Genomic DNA, 16720 nt, shown 5'->3' with positions numbered 1-16720 from the left:
CCACGATGTCTGTCGAGTGTCTCCACCAATAACCTAAATCTTTGTATTTAAGGACCTTTTCATTGGCAAGCTGTCAGATCCTAATGAGATTCTTAATTAGTGTTTTATTAAGGACAAGTCCACTGGAGCAATGAACCACTTAAGCCCATGAATGGTAAAAACACATAGACAGTGCAAATAGATATATAGACTTAAATGAGACACTCAATCTCAGGCTCAAGACAAATACAGTAACACTACTGTATGTGTGTGTTCAGTCCCCCCAGTACAGTTCGGGTGGCAGCTACGACAGCGTGAAGATGGACTTGAGTGCCGAGGACCTGACCACGGGGCGTCATGGCAGCCAGGTTGCCCCTGACGATGACGACGACGACCACGACGACCATGACGACAACGACAAGATCAACGACACAGAGGGAGTCGATCCCGAGAGACTAAAGGCCTTCAATGTAAGTCAGAGACAGTGTGTTGGGTCAGACCTTCAACTCTGTCTCACATGATGTCCCCACTGGGATCAATAAGGTGTCTCCTTATATTCATAAAGAAAAAAATATTGAAGGGCTGACTGCCTGTTCCTCCTTTTAAAGCCAATGTCAGTGTCATTGATCACACACTAAGTTGATGGCACAGACCATCAAAACACACATGGAAGAACACACACAGGACGTACACTGAAGCTCCACTTATTACATGACTCCAACTCTCCAGTTCTACCGAGTACGCTACCTGCTCAGCACCAGTTCAGCAGACAAACTTACCAACTCGCTGGTTAGGAAAGTGGAACATTTAGCAGATATTTTTCTCAAGAGGCCAAACCAGAGCTGAAAGGAGAGTGAATACTGGACTTACATGCATCAGCGGGACAGAAATAAGACTCCAAATGAATGTTAATGTTTCTATGGATGTGTAAATAAGCAGCTGTTTGCTAACACGTCCACCGTAACAACTTTATAAGGCTTTAATATGTCAGAGGTGTGTTTTTGTCAGCTTGTTGTGGAGCTCCTCTGTCCTTAAAGGTGGGGTATGCGATCCTAATCCAACATACGTCTTTTTGTCAAATTTAACGAGTATCTCCTCACGGTCCGCTAGCTGTCTGTTTTGTGTTTGTGCGCTGTAAAAAACTCTGGTGTTTGTACTCAGCCCTGGCTCTGTGAATGAGAAACAAAAAAAAAGTGTCTCGGACTGAGCCACACAACACTATTCCAGTCGTTATTTGTGTGTCAGGTGACGTTAAATGACTTGTCCACGGACATTCAGCTTACTTTCTAGTTTGCCACAATATCCTGTTGTTGTGATATTAGCTATAGCAGCAGGAGAGTTGTGAGCATCGCTGTCTGGAGCTGCTGTGCTGGCTCTGGGAAACCGTCTCGTCCTCTCTGGCTGTTAGCTTCCCAGCAGCAACTGTAGGGACAGTTTGCTAACCCACAACCTAGCTAACGTTAGTTATGTCATGCTGTATCATTGTATTTCTCACATACAGACTAACACGTATACACACACTTAAGAAGAGAAGCAAGGTTAAATGCAACTACACACACAAGATCATATAAAACCTTCAATTTACCAATCAAAACAGCTTTTCTCCAACAGCTGTGTCGTTTTCCTGCAGATGTTTGTGCGTCTGTTTGTGGACGAGAACTTGGATCGGATGGTGCCCATCTCCAAACAGCCCAAGGAGAAGATCCAGGCCATCATCGAGTCCTGCAGCAGACAGTTCCCAGAATTCCAGGAACGCGCCCGCAAGCGCATCCGCACCTACCTCAAATCCTGCCGGCGCATGAAGAAGAACGGCATGGAGGTACTGTACCTGCTAGTTTGTCTGTTTGTCTGTTAGCAGGGTGTTTTGACAGATATCTTAATATGTTCTGTTATTAAAGTAGGGCTGCAACTAATGATTATTTTCATTAACAGTTCTGCTGATTATTTTCTCAATTAATTGGTTTTCCATGAAATGTGAGAATATAGCGAAAAATGCCGATTATAGTTTCCCAGAAATGTCTTGTTTTGTCTGACCAATAGTCCAAAACTGAAAAAAAATAAATAATTGAGAATCATTTAAAAAGCAACAAATCCTCACACTGCAGAAGCTCGAGCCAGAGAATGGCACAATTAATCAATTATTAAAACATTTGCAAATTAATTTTCTGTCAATTGACTAATCATTTCAGTTCTATATTAAAGTAACACATTTAAAGGACTGTGCATCCTTCGCGGAGAGCTGACTTTGTTCTACCTATTATTAGTTGAAATAGTAATAATGTAAATAATATTAGCATATAGCAGTAAGAGTGTCAGTATTTGTATCAGTAGGCTGTAGTTATTTAAACAGTCAATAAATTTAACATAAGAACATTTCTCAGTTGCAGCAGCGACTTGGGATCCTGTTTTTCTGCTTTTTCCAATATGACTTGCATCATTAGACAGTTTAGAGAAATTGGTTTAATTCAGTCTGAGCGGCGCAGGCGAGTTACTGTGTGACACAGACCTGATGCCTGCTCTCAGAAGGCTTTTAGGCTGACAGACGTATAATTCCCCTTTCACGCTGTAGATATTTCAGCAGTGACATTAACTGTGTCACTCTCATCTGTATCTTAAGTGTAGATATTACACATATGAATGAAATGTTCTTCAGAGTAATGTGACTAAATGGAAGTCAAATCAAAATCACTTACCAGCTTTTTCACATAGGATCAAATTCTATTCTTTATTTTTCTTGTTATTATTTACATGGTTGGAACAAATTATGTGACCAATAAAATCAAAGGGAATAAATGATCTGTCGCTTGTTGAGGTAGTGTGGGTCTTTGCTTCAGCCAACAGTCTTTTCTGTTGTGCTATATTCTGTTGAACAGTTTATATACAATGGGTTGTTTGTCCCAGGGAGTCTGGTTGATCAGCAGCATGTTCAAAGCCAATAATTCCCATAATGCACTGCTGGCCTTGCTTCCTTTGTCAACTTCTGTGGGAACCAGAGAGCTAGAAGACACGCTTTCTTGTTTCCTGATGCTTTTTATTCTTGCAGCATGTACGGCATCTACGGCATGTACGTACACAACAGTTCTCTTCTGCCTCACTGTAAAAACGAAGAAGAAAAGGAAATAACCTTCACTTGGAAACTTTAAGCAAGTTCCTGGCGAAACACTTTCACGCAGATGCAGAGCCAGAGGGAATAAACATATCACAGGAATTTAGACTATTTAAAAAAAAACTGAAAATGTTTATGTTTCACACTTTCCTGTCCAGCCAGGTCGAAACAAGAACACAATGTCTCTGGATTGTTTAGGAATATGCACGGTATGTTTAAGGCCAACATGCACCAGTGTATAAAAAAATACATTTTTCTCTCAAAAAAGCATTTGTTCGTTGATTTGCCACTTGTATGACTTTCATCAGTTTGGCATTAGCTGCTGGTTTTTTTTTACTATGTATATTTACATTATAAAAGATTTCTATCATCTCAAAGGCCGAAATGTATTTTTAATTTATCTTCCACTACGTGATTGGTTATTCCTTTCACTATTTATTGGCCACAGCTCAGCAGTCAGAAGTTTGACTCACTTGCACAATTCATCCTCGTACAAGTCCTAATATTCAGAGGATTTAGATATTCTCCAAAAATCATCATGATTGTCTACAACTATCTGCATTTTATTCAGACGCAGAATAAAAGGTTCTAAATAATTATTTTGTTAAAATAACATGTTTAGCCTTGTGTTAGTTTTCAAGTTTTAATCACGTATGGAGAGACTCGTACATGTTCAGTCTTCCCACAGAAAGTTCAAAACCAGTCTGTCTCAAATGTTCCGGGATCGTGGCGATTATTAAAAGCGGCAAAGTGACGCGCCGCTACGAGACAAAGCACAGAGCATCTTTTGAGCAGGTTAACAAGGGGGACGGATTTTGGTCATTTTGCTAACAAGGGGGACGGCGTCCCCCCTCATCCCCCCTCAAATCGCTTACTGGTTGTAACTATAGAAACATCACGCTCTAGTCTTATTTAATTTAATTCCTGTGTCTAATTTATTTCAGCTGACAGATGTGAAACGCTGCAGAATATCTTAATATAAGAACTAATAAAGACTCTGAAGCATTTCTTCATGTGCATCGATTTGGTTAATGATTTTCAGGTCAGACACATATCAAGTGACTCTGACTCAAACTGACAGATGTGTACTGTTAATATGTTTACACTTGATAACACGACATCAGCAGGAACCAGCAGGGTGTGTGCAGTGACACAGATAATTAAAACGCTGCAGTCTTTACTTGTAATTAAAAAATAATGAAAGGCTTTAACAAAGACCCTCCTGCTGACAGCACAGTCGAAATTGCTCGACTGGACAGTGACTGTTCCTCGCTGTGATGCTGAGTATCCAAATAATCCAATATACTTCATGTAGAGGTCAAAGTTTGTCGCTGCCTCCTCTTCCTCTTGAAGCAGTAAACTTAATGTTCCAAAGAGACGTGCTGGATAAGCTAGTTTATACTGTACCAGTGACTAAAGTCAAGCCTCAAGTCTCATCATACATATTGAATACTTTTACTGTATTAGTTCAGTGTGCAGATTCAACTGTAGCACTAATACAGAGCATAGGGAAGGGGGGTGAATGTTACTGTACTAATGCAGGAGAGGTGTATGATGGGAACATTAGTTATGTTGACCAGTGACTTGTGCTGGGACTTAACACACAGTAATATTGTGTGGCGTCTGAGAGAGGCAACAGGCTGCTTCACACTGAGTGTAAAGATGAGCCTGTCATTGAAATGTCTCTGCTGCCCCCCAGTGGTGAAGCATGATGTTACACCGTGTTGATACACAGTACTGTAGTCATCAGGAAGGTTTTCTTCACTGTGGTTATGACACAATAGGCACAATGCATTATTTCTAGCTTTTATACAATGGATACCAAAGCATATGTACCATATGTGGTTTATGTGTCACACTCGTTCCAATCTAATATAATCAATAAGTTAATTCCCTAATGTGGTTCTGTTGTCTGCAGACCCGTCCTACTCCACCTCACCTCACCTCAGCCATGGCTGAGAACATCCTGGCGGCCGCCTGCGAAAACGAATCACGCAACGCCGCAAAGAGGATGCGCCTCGAAGCCTATCACGTAAGAGTTTGTTTTTGTGTGTGTGTGTGTGTGTGCGTAGCCTAATTCATATGTGAAAGGAAAAAAAGCATTACTTTATGATTTGTATTTGACTAATTAATGTATATTACCAAAAGCTTAGCAGGCTGGCCTTGTGTCAAATAGCTTCTGGCCTGTTAAGTACAGAGCTGATTAAGAATCACTGTAATTCGGAAAGACATATCTGTCTTGTTACCTGCCTGCAGACCTGAGTTGTAGTTAAACAAACTGAGTTAACCATCAGTGGGCGAAGCCAAAGAACCACAGTTAATCTGGCTGGGTGAGCACTGTTAGAGGACGTACTATGTTACTAACTGCAAAACACAATCCAGCCATACTGAGGCATCTACTGTATGTTATCCAGTTACTGAGCTAGTTTCTGATCGGCAGGCAGGCATCCATCTACATTATATATGTGGACACCTCAGACATAACTCTGGTTCACAATTTGACTGCTGTTCTAAAAAAAATTAAAAAAAAAAAGATCATGATCACTTAGTCAGTGTTTCCCACAGGATTTTGTGAGACTGTGGTGGGTGGACCCTCTAGGGGGGTCCAGGGGCATGTCTCCCCTGGAAGAAAATTTTGTACATTTTCGAGTTAAATGCATCAATCTGGTGCACTTTGAGAGCAAAATTAAGAGGCTAGATTTATGAAGAACTTTGTGCTCTAGTAAACAATTTAATCCTAAACACATTCAGGGTTTTCCCAGGTTTCTGGAGGGCTTGGGTGCTGTGGTTGCAGTGGGGGAGTCGTGGGGTTTGGGGGTCCTCCCCTAAGAAAATGTGATGTTATTTGACTAAAAACTATGCATTTTACATAATTTTAGACGATTACCATTACAATATTTATTAAAAAAAACAAACACAGGTTGTAGTTTTTCACATTACACTCAGACATTCGCAGGGAAAGTGAAACTGATGAAGTAAGCGGGATGTCCCGAAGCAATCGTTCACATTTTTGTGAGTGATCGTACTGTGTGCCATAAAAGAATATTAATAATCACAAGTAACACTGGTTAAACAAGGCTTATAGTGAAGGGATCTGAACTGCGATTTGCTCATCCTCCCAAAGTCAGTGTGAAGCCACTAACCAGCCTTATCCATACTCTTATCGGCCCGGTTCTTTATCAGTACCGGTTCTTTTTCATTACTAAAGAATTTGGGTTTTTTAAATTATTTTTTTTTTTAAAGAATAAATTCAGAACAGGATTAGAATTGATTTATATTTTAAATATAACTTAATATCGTTTCTAGAGCAGCAACAGTAAAGTTTACAACAGCAAAGTCACTATATATGCTCAGTCAAATCTAAAATGTCAGTATTTTGATGTCGGGAATATTAGGCTGTTTATTTTACTGAGCGAAGTTTAGTAAGAATGAAGAACAGACAGTCAGTAACAGTCCTTCCTCCGGTCCTCCTCCCTCTGCTGCTGGTGGAAAACTTTAAACATGTTCTTGGCTAAGTCTCTGTTGAAAAAAAGATTTTAATCTCAATGAGACTTTTATCTTGTAAAATAAAGGAACAGAAAGAATCCTCTTCAGTAAAATAGAAAACTTCTGACTGACGACTCAGAAATCCTAATGATGTCCTAATTTTGAAGAAAATCAGCAACAATATTCTTGTTCGAGGGCGTAACTCTAGGTTCTTAATACCAGTTGCATTTTTTTGTCCACCCAGCTCGCTGTATAGTATTTTGAAAACAAAACTCCTCATTTCCTGTTTCCTCCTCCAGGATGAGCAGATCTCTTTGGACAAGCCATCCAGCGGTGGAGGGGGTCTGAAGGAGCCGGCGTCCCTCGCTCACTCTGCCTACTCCCTGGCCGCATCAGCCTTCTCCTCCCAGGACACCCAGCTCTACATCAACGGAGCCGGCCTCAGCTACGGTTACCGTGGATACCCGGGCCTGGGCACTGCCATTCAACATCCCGTTTCCCTGACAACCGGCACTGCTGCTCAGAGCAACGGTGAGGATGCAGAGGGCGGACGGAGGAAGAGGGTCTTTATAGCGATAGAGAGGAGATGGACAAGACAAAATAGTTAGAAGAGCGAATAAAAGAGGAAGCAGGCAGTTAGGAGGGAGAGGGAACTGCAGGAAAGCTGTGAGAGTGATGAAAAGAAACAGCATCAGCGGGTAATTTGGGGATGAATGGGGAGGAGATGGAGAAGGAGCAGCAGAAGAAAAGCGAGCAGTGAAAGGAGACAGAGCAGCAGATGGGAGCCTTGCTTAAATATGGAATTTCTTAAATAAGTAATTTCGCTAAAATAAACACACAGCGTGCGATTATTACAGGCTTTTCAAACTCTGAAAACTTTTACTGATTTGTCTCTTCGGTGGCTCTGTGTCCATCAATTTCTGTGACTGTTTTGATAAACAAGATGATTGTGTGAGTGTGCTTTTAATAAATTATTTGTCACAGATAACTTACATATAATCCCAGAGTAAAACTGCTAAACGATCAGCTGCAGATCTATGATTTCATTATAGTTTATACTGTAAATATTTATATTAAATTACAGTCATTATAGCTTCATTATGTCACTCTCATTGTTGGTAATTCCAGTCTGTTCCTGCTACTTAAAGAGTTTTAAGATCTTGTTGAAATAAAGGAGAAGGTTACCAAGTAGTTAGGCTACAATCCTGCCAATTAAAGTGTCCTGGATATTTTCTTGATGCTAGGAATGAACGGTGATCTCGGTTTTGATTTATAGTTGAGCGTCGGAAACCGTGGATTGCACCACCACAACACTAGCCGTATGTATCGTACGCGATCGGCAGTATTGTGCATTATATATATATACTGTATTCCCCACTGTGTTTATATTCTTTAATTCATTTTGTGACCAAAAAGCCACCGTGAGAAAGTTCGCCTGGTCTAATTACTGAATAGGAGACAACTGCCATGCAATCGCCGTGTTTCTGCTCTTTCATTAACTGTGATAGAGAACGCTGATCGGGGTGAGCAGCAGGTTTGCAGTGGAAATGGCTTTGTTAGATGTGTGTTAATTAAAAAGCAGCAGATAACAGGGCCCTCTTCAACTTCCTTAGGCCCCAAACGTGGTTTACGCAAGTACACGAATGAAAATGTGTGTGTTCAGCTAGATCTTCGTCGAACTGGTCAGCCATGGTTGTTTTGAGTGGAAGTGAACCCAAACGGAAGGGAACAGTTTTCTCTTGTTGTTTCATGCTGTAGCGCCCCTAGCTGCAACATCTAGACTGCAGCTTGCGCTTGCATTGCGTTAAGATTTTTTCAGGTGACACACTCCAGAACGCAACAATGCACGGAATCAATCTTGCGTAGCTCAAAGCGTGTGCGTTCTCGTACTCGCATGGACCATCACAAACTTGTAGGAGAAAACACAAGATGACCAATCACAGTTCTTGTTGTGGTCCATGTGGTGTCTCTGTCACCACCATAGCCCGACATGTAGTTTCTGGTGAGGCGCACGTGCATAGGCTCCAAAGCTGTGCCGTAACCCCTCAACACACAACTATAAATCCAGTAGCTCGCTGTTAGCCAAAACTCTTAAGCTGCTAGATGAAGCTTACAAGGTTGTTACCTGGGAACTGGACAAGGTTTAATGGTAGCCACGGCTGATAAAATGTTAAACAATAATAAAGTTTAATGTTCAAAGTTGAGAAGACATTCAAAATATACATTAGGAAATATTTCATAATGATTTTCTGGCAGTGTTCTGTCATTTTGAACTGACTGATCTTTCTCTCTCTCGCCCTCCTCTCCCAATTACACCTCTCGTTCTCTTCCTTTCACCTTTTATTTATCTATCCTTTCTCTCCTCCACACCTGGATCTTCTGTTCTTTTTATCAATCCACCTTATCCCTCCTTCCCTCCCTCCATTTTTTCATCAATCCTTCCCTCTCAACTATTTCTCCCCCTCCACTGTTTCTCCCTCCTCTCCACCCATCTTCAGGCCCCACAGACCTCAGCATGAAATCTTTCTCCTCTGCCAACATCAGTAACTCCTCCTCTTCTGCCTCCACCAACAACAGCCTGGGTGGGCGGGGCAGCGGGGGTGCGGGAGGCGGCGGGGCGTCGACCCAGCTCAGCCAACCAGAGATCACGGCCGTGCGTCAGCTGATCGCCGGCTACCGGGAGTCAGCTGCCTTCCTGCTTCGCTCAGCAGACGAGTTGGAGAACCTCATCCTGCAGCAGAACTGATTTGGGGGAAATGTGGGAGAACACACACACTCACACACACACACACACACACACACACACACACACACACACACACACACACTTCCCATTATGTTTGTTTTGTGTCCGTCTGTGTCCCCTGTCTCTCCTTATCGACGCTGAACACCAGGCCTCCTCTCGTTTTTGCTCTTCCCTTCTTAAATCGGGGTTTGTTGGTTTCTCCTCATCTGCCTTCTCGTCGGAAACCGTGGCCACTTTTCGTTTTTCGAGAAAAATGGGAAACTGGGACAGCGGGAGAGGGAGACCAATCCCACCCCACCATCCCCAAAACAATCCCCCACAACCTCAATCCATTGATTCTGCCTGAGGAGCGAAAACATTGTTTTGAAGAAAGGAGCAGAACATTTGGACTCTGGAGGAATGTCTTCCTCTCCTCTCTGGAAACATCTCACAATCAGCACTACGCTCTGAGCGAAGGAGTGTGGAGGAGTGCCGGAGGAGTGGAGGAGCCTGTAAGAAGAGTGAAGAAGACTGCAAGGTTGTTGATTCTGCTGTTGTGGTTTCAAAAAATAGAAGACTGTGTGAAGTTTTGGAGTTTCCCTGTGGAGCTCCAACACGGGGAGTTTTGATTGGCCAACGCTGTCTTGTGATCATAACAGTTTAAAAGATAATAAATAATGACTCCCTGAATTAGTACTACTGAAGCTGTTTGTTAAATGACGAGTGCTTTTGATTTGATTGAAGATTTAATTTGTTCTTTTTTTTTTTTTTTCCTTTGGAGTCCAGTGAGCATTTATTTATTTCTTTTTTATTCTTCCCAAGTGACTGAAAGAAAGAAAGGCAGTTTGACGTATCTTAAAAGATAGCACTAAATACAGAAAAGACTTTGAGTCCGGAAGGACTAAAGGATGGAAACTGGAAAAGAAAAAGAGAAAAAAGGAGTTGTTTGGTTCAAAAAAAAAAAAAGGAGAGAAACTTTTTTTGTGCTCGCTTGTATATAAGCTCTCTGTGTCCTATAGCACTTTTCCCTCACCTGAAACCTCACCCTGAACCCCCCCATCCTCCTCACCCCTTTTACCCAGGGAGCAACTTCTTACTTATGCATCCAAGACGCCATGTTGACCACCAGGAAATACCTCAGATCAGACCTGCCAATTCCATTTTCAGTTCCACACACACACACACACACACACACATACACACACTCACACTCTGCAAGTGAATGGTAACATTCCCACCAGAAGCCAGTTTACTTCTATTTTACCACCTGATGTCTTCAAGGTTTATATATTTTTGGGGGGAGAATCAAACTATATTGCGCAAAAGACCTGAAATGTCAAAACGATGAAGCATTTCAAGAACTGATGTTGTAAACTTTTCAAACACTGAAATCTTTAAACTTTTTTCTTTCATCTGTGCGGGTTCATTTGTGTGCTGCTGTATATAATCAGTCATCTTGAAAACTTGAGAAGAATCAGAGTTTGAAGTTAACCGGAGTGTATTTCTCTGGGAGGTGACTTTCTCCTTAAAGGGGAGGGAGGGTGTGTGTGCGTTGGGGAGGGGTTTTCTTTAAAGAAAAGGGGGTTAAATGTTAGTTACTGGTGGCAATTTTATCTCCCGCTTCTACTTTTTACAAATTTAGATGTAACGCCAATGAAACCTCAGCATCGGTCTGTTTGACACCCCTCCCCGCCTCCCTCTCTTCGTCTTCTTCTCTCCATTGGACCTACTCCTCACCTCTTCTTTGTGGACCTAAATATCCTCCTCTTCCTCCTTCCCTTCCTGGTCCGGTCCAGGTTTCAGAGGAAGAGGAGGACTGCTCTGTCTTACTGTGTTTGTCTGTTAAACTCTAAGATGGCCATTACTATTATTATTGTTATTATTATTATTATTATTATTATTACTATGATTATAATGATGAACTTTCATGTTGCTGCTGCTATATAAAAACCGGACCTTCTGCCATAGACCTGAAACCTCAACAAAGCCGGGTGTTAGCTAGCCGCAGTGCCCCGTGAAAACCCGACCAACCAACCAACCTCCTGCGACCTCGACTGCAACTCGACCACGACAAAGCAAAAACAACACAAAGACTCACAGGAGAACGTAGTGAAAACACTCCTACCTTCATCCACTCACATGTCTCTTCTCTCTCCGACTGGTTGGTTGGTTTCTTTGTTTTTGCTTCATAGGGCTTGATTCATGTTGTGTTTCGTGACTGTGAATTATTTCAACCTCGTTTCTTTTCATTTCTTCCCGTATTTCATCCTCTGGAGGGCGCAGGGAGGGATGTATTAGTGGAGTCTTGCACCTTCACCATGGTATTCTATATCAGGCCAACAAGTACACACTTAAACCACTCAAGGGGGCAAAATCGTCTAGTGTAGAATACCAATGAACTATTTGTTTCATAATGGGATATTTTTTGGTTAATTTAATCCAGAAGGAAAGAAAAAAGATGGCACTAAATTACTGCAGATAACTTTAAAAGAGAAAGTAAAATTGTCAGGTTTTGCTTTCAGCCATGTTGATGTTATACCATATGAAGGTAGTTTTTGTTGTCTTGCCCAGCGAGTAAAAACTTTAAAATTGTAGTTATGGGATACCTGGTTGCTCCTGCAGCCTCTGGTGTACCTGTTGTCTCATCCAGAGTCAAGCCACAGCCTCTTTGTCTGACATTTTGGGAAATACACTTTTTTGCTTTCTTGCCGAGAGTTAGATGAGAAGATTGATACCACTCTCATGTTTGTATGTTTAATATAAAGCTGGAGCTAGCGGCTGGTTAGCTTAGCTTAGCATAAACACTGGAAGCAGAAGGAAACAGCAAGCCTGGCCCCTACCCAAACAAAAACAAATCCACCTGTCACCGGAGACTCCAGGAAGTTACTGCTCCCGGCCAAGAAATAGTTCGGCACATAACCCCGGAAAAACCATGACTTTAGGTTTTAAACTTTGGTTTTTGACAGGCAGATTTTTTTTCTACCTATGAACAGAGCCGGGCTAGCTGTTTCCCCCTGTTTCCAGTCTTTATGCTAAGCTAAGCTAACTGTCTCGTGGCTCCAGCTTGATATTTACCGTACAGACGTGAGAGTGGTATCGATCTTCTCATGTAATTCTCTGCAAGAAAGCAAATAAATGTATTTCTCAAAATGTCAAACTATTCCTTTAAGGAGTTGTGACTTTGGTAAGAAGAAGTTTTTATTACCACTACTTAGTTTTGTCTCTTGGTACAGTTGCTAAAAAAAAAAAAAGCCAAATTGTCTGGTTGGAGTTGTTAATTGCTGGGATTAGTTTGTTAAAATTTTGTATCAAATCAGTGTTTTTTGAACCACATGCTCATAGCTCCTGGTTTATTCATTTCACTGTAGTACAGGAGAGGTTAGAAAATGAACAAAAAGACAAATGTGACTTATTATACCCTCCCGAGGCATTGCTCTGTGTACTGTGCTTCTACTGTGGTTTTTACTCAGTTCGACTGTCATGCCACCATGATTTATTCCTTTTTTGCACACTGAACGAAGCAACAGTCATCTGTGATTTGAAGGGGGAGGCTCTCTGTGTGTGTGTGTGTGTGTGTGTATGCATGTTTCCCAGGAGGGATACCCCTCCGCCCCCCCCCAACTTGCACTGCTGAAGTGTGGTGTTTTGTTTTTTTTTTTGCAATGCAGTTGATAATCATAGCATCCACTGGTCTTTAGACGGTTTGTGTTGGTGACAGGCTGCCCACAGCGGCGGTCAGACGGTGAAGTCTGTATCTGTATGCTCTGGCTACAGATCAGAGGGACACGTGAAAGCCATTCATTCAGGAGGTGTGGATGCCGCTCGCACCTCGTATCCAGTAACACAACACCTCCACCCAAACTTTCACTGACTTACATTTGTGTGCAATGTCAGAACCACCGCATCGAGTTCAAATGAGTTTGAAATATTGATAGTGTAAATTATTTAATTTATGGCAGATTAGATGTAGAATTGCAAAACGGGAAGTTTAAAGTGTACTGATCACTGAATGACGCGAGAGAAATATGCAAAAACAAAATGACCCAACTAGAAGAGAAGGAGGAGAGAAGGAAGGGAGGATGATGTCACAGAGGTCAGACATGTTATCAAATGCTCTTAGAGGTGTAGTCACGTTCAACAAGAGTGTTTGTGGTGTTTTCACTACGGTTAAATTTAGTTTATTTACCTAAAAGTTTAAAATTTTTGATTTATCAGCCCTTAGAAATAGAGGAAAATCTCACAAATCTTGTGAGACCCACTGAGGTGCAATCACTTTCCTCCAATTTCTCCCTAATTTAGAGCCTTTATTAATGTTTCTAGTAAATACTGGAGGGCAAATTAAACTTTACTTTCTTAGAGTGCATTGCTCTTAGTGGAGTAATTGCCTTCATAAACCCCAACATGAGACTCTGTCAGTGACACCAGCATCCCGTTCTTCTGTCCTCCCGTTTGATCCTCACTGTGCTCTCAGATACTGCCGGTGTTTTGGTTCAGTCTGCCCAGTTTTCAGTGTCGGGGAGATTCGGCACCTTGGGGACATCTGGATTGGTCCAGACGTGCTCAATCGATCTCAGAACGAACTTTTTAAGATTTCTTTCTCTTTGGTTGATCCACACTGCTGTGTCTGAGGGACCTGAGTCACATACAGTAAACACCCAGTTAATGAGCGCAGATCAGTGTATCATTCTGCTGATCTGTTCCTCTTGTCCGATTTGATTATCAAGTATCATTTATGTGATTAAGATGGAGGGTCCCTGCTGATCACAGCTGCATAAAAATGCTCTGTAAAACCATAATTTACTCCTCATTTGAAGGCAGTAATGTATCCCAGAGTTTCCCAACCAGTAAATAAGTGTGGTGGGTTGGAATTTTACATGAACCCCCCACCCCCCCTAATTTTAACATGTTAAAGAAGTCTGGCAGCAGTGGGACCTGTACGTATGAGCCTCCTAAAACTCTGGCAGCAGTGCAGAAGCTGGGAACAGTTTGCGTCTCTTGGAGCAGGTGATGTGATCCTGGTCCCTCAGATCAAAGCAGGATCGAGTGGATTTAAATTTCAATCCCAAAATCCTGACTGAGTCTCAACTAAGCAGATGGGGTGGACGCTTATTTTACCTGTCAAACTTTGCCACTGCTGCTGCCATTCTGAAAATCCAAAACAACCATACAGTTTTTAAGTATATAATGGCTTTGAAATGGTTAAATGTGTTCCTGCTGTCAGGGTGTATTATCTGCACATGAAGGATCAAATCAAAAAGAAAGGAATAGTGCCACAGTTGGAGTTTTGATTTATAATGCAACAGCAACATTTAACACAACTTAACCCCTGAAGTCTTTGTTAATGAGTCTAAAAGCTGTTGAATTTCCTCACACTTGCTCTACTAATGAGGTTTGATCAGTGGAAAAGAGTAGTTTTATTCACTTTGGTTCCCCTGCCTTGAAAAATAAGATGCTGTGTAAACGGTGAAGAGACCTCTTATTGCAGTTCATCCCCCTCTTCCTCCCTCCTCCTCCTCTGAGTTTTCTGTCAGCTAAAAACTCCTCCGGGACAAACGGCTTTTTTGAAATGGCCCCTGGGATTTGTCTTCTGGGAACAAGTCACAACTGAACCACTGAGATCGTCCCAAAAGGAAACGAAACAAAGTGCCCGAGTTTAATTCTTGGTCAGGCTGTAGTAAACACGGCTTCACTAACTTTAGAGTATTTGAAGTGATAATCAAGTAGTCTGCCAGAAGAGCCAGGTGGGTGGCATCTGGGACTTTCATCTCATTGGTTCAAGTGTCGAAGTTCTCCGTCAACCTCAGAAAAGACGTTCTCGAGGTTTTCTACGAGTGTTTCTGAGCCCAGGTCAGTTTACTTCCAAGCCAGACAGCTGCAGAACAGCGCCACAAAGAAAAAAAATAGGCAAATGACAATCTTTAGAAAGGTGTAATTTGCTCACTGTTTGATTTCCATTCCTTCTGTCTGTTGTATACAGTGAGACAGACTGGGAGAATCATCTGAGTGTTTTAGCCGTAATCAGAGCGCTCGTACTCCGAAACCCCTCCTGTTGTTAACGTCTCCACTGGCTGAGCAAACGGCCGACACATTTCTATCTGATTTCTATTTTTTAGTGTTACCTGATTATTATTATTATCAGTGTTCTGATTCTTTCTTAATATTATTATTTTATAGATATATTTTGTAGTGCAAGTAAAGTGGTCTTTTTTGGAAAAGATATTTTGTACAATACTCCAACAGCTTCACTCTGTATGCCTATACTGCACATTCCAAACATGGATGGCATCGAACAACGGGACCTGACCAGCATCACGGGACACTTTTAGCATTTCATCAACAACTTGGCCGGCAGAGTTTGAATGCTATTAGGTCTTATTCTATGACCAAATCAAACAGGCTTATGAAGATAAGAAGAATTATAGCTACATGTTGACCTTTACTGTCCAATAACTGCACTCCTCAGTGAGTGTAATCCCTTATGGTTTATACACAAGACGTGTTTCCCCTTGAAAACCTTTTTTTTTAAAGGTTATGTTTACACACCATAGACACCGACTATGATCCGGCTTTGGTCTACACTAAAAAGGATTAAATCTCTTGAGGCTTGAGGAAGAGCTTTGAGAAACGGTCACAGCGTCTTCCTGACTTATCAGACTTCACAGAGGTGCAGACGTGGTTGCTACAGCTGCCAAAGAGCAGCTGAGAACAGAGAAAATGTAACCTTTCTTACTATAGCACTAAGTTAAAGGTCTGACTACCTTATCTGCTGTGATATATCTTCTCAAAACCCGTTTCCAGTGGAAAATAGTGCATGTTGAAGATATATAAACTGGCAAAATCACAAACTTTCATTTCTGTTGTTAGAGATTTAAAGGCTGCCTCTGAAAAAAAAAATGGTTTGCTTACATTTTTCAACCATTTCTAGGAAGCCAATCTGTTTTTTAAAAGAGAATAACATCAATCACAAACTACTGTGAGCAGGGCCTTAACTGCAACCCCACCCCAAAGAAATATCTGACTATACTGTACAAACATTTTTTTATTTTTTTCCCCATTATATTTATTCATTGAACTGTTTTAGTTTTATTTTCTTAAATTTCTTCTCCCTACATTATCGAATTCATTACATTTCCTGTTATATAATTTTACGTGAAAAAATACATAATCCCTTGGTTTTATTGTAATTTAACTTGCACATTTAAAGATGTTGACTTTGAAGAACATCAGAATCAAACCTTGAAAAACCCCCCAAAGTATAATTTGTGTGCATTTAAGAACCTCCTCAGGTCATTAAAGGGATCGACATTTTGGGAAATACTCTTATTCGCTTTCTTGCCGAGAGTTAGATGAGGAGCTACCACTCTCATGTCTCTACATTAAATATGAAGTTGCAGCCAGTTAGCTTAGCTTAGCATAAAGACTGG

At 41.4% G+C, this 16720-nt stretch overlaps 1 protein-coding gene across 6 annotated transcripts in view; it reads left to right on the top strand.

Moving 5' to 3' along the window:
• LOC122882618 (nucleolar protein 4-like) overlaps positions 1–11395 on the top strand; it is a 187629-nt gene extending 176234 nt beyond the window's left edge. For 5 of the 6 annotated variants that reach the window (XM_044210188.1, XM_044210189.1, XM_044210187.1 and 2 more), the window contains 5 exons: positions 258–449; positions 1610–1798; positions 5004–5117; positions 6871–7102; positions 9070–11395. In XM_044210188.1, coding sequence (XP_044066123.1) covers positions 258–449; positions 1610–1798; positions 5004–5117; positions 6871–7102; positions 9070–9317 — 975 coding nt within the window. In that variant the 3' untranslated portion in view covers positions 9318–11395. The remainder of the gene's footprint in view (positions 1–257; positions 450–1609; positions 1799–5003; positions 5118–6870; positions 7103–9069) is intronic. The other variant, XM_044210190.1, reaches the window with a different exon arrangement.
• The last annotated feature ends 5325 nt before the right edge of the window (positions 11396–16720 follow it).

This window comes from Siniperca chuatsi, linkage group LG10 (assembly GCF_020085105.1).
Source record: "Siniperca chuatsi isolate FFG_IHB_CAS linkage group LG10, ASM2008510v1, whole genome shotgun sequence".
Classification (NCBI taxonomy): Eukaryota; Metazoa; Chordata; class Actinopteri; order Centrarchiformes; family Sinipercidae; genus Siniperca; species Siniperca chuatsi.
The sequence above is the reverse complement of the archived record's forward strand: the minus strand, read 5'-3'. Positions and strand labels throughout refer to the sequence as shown.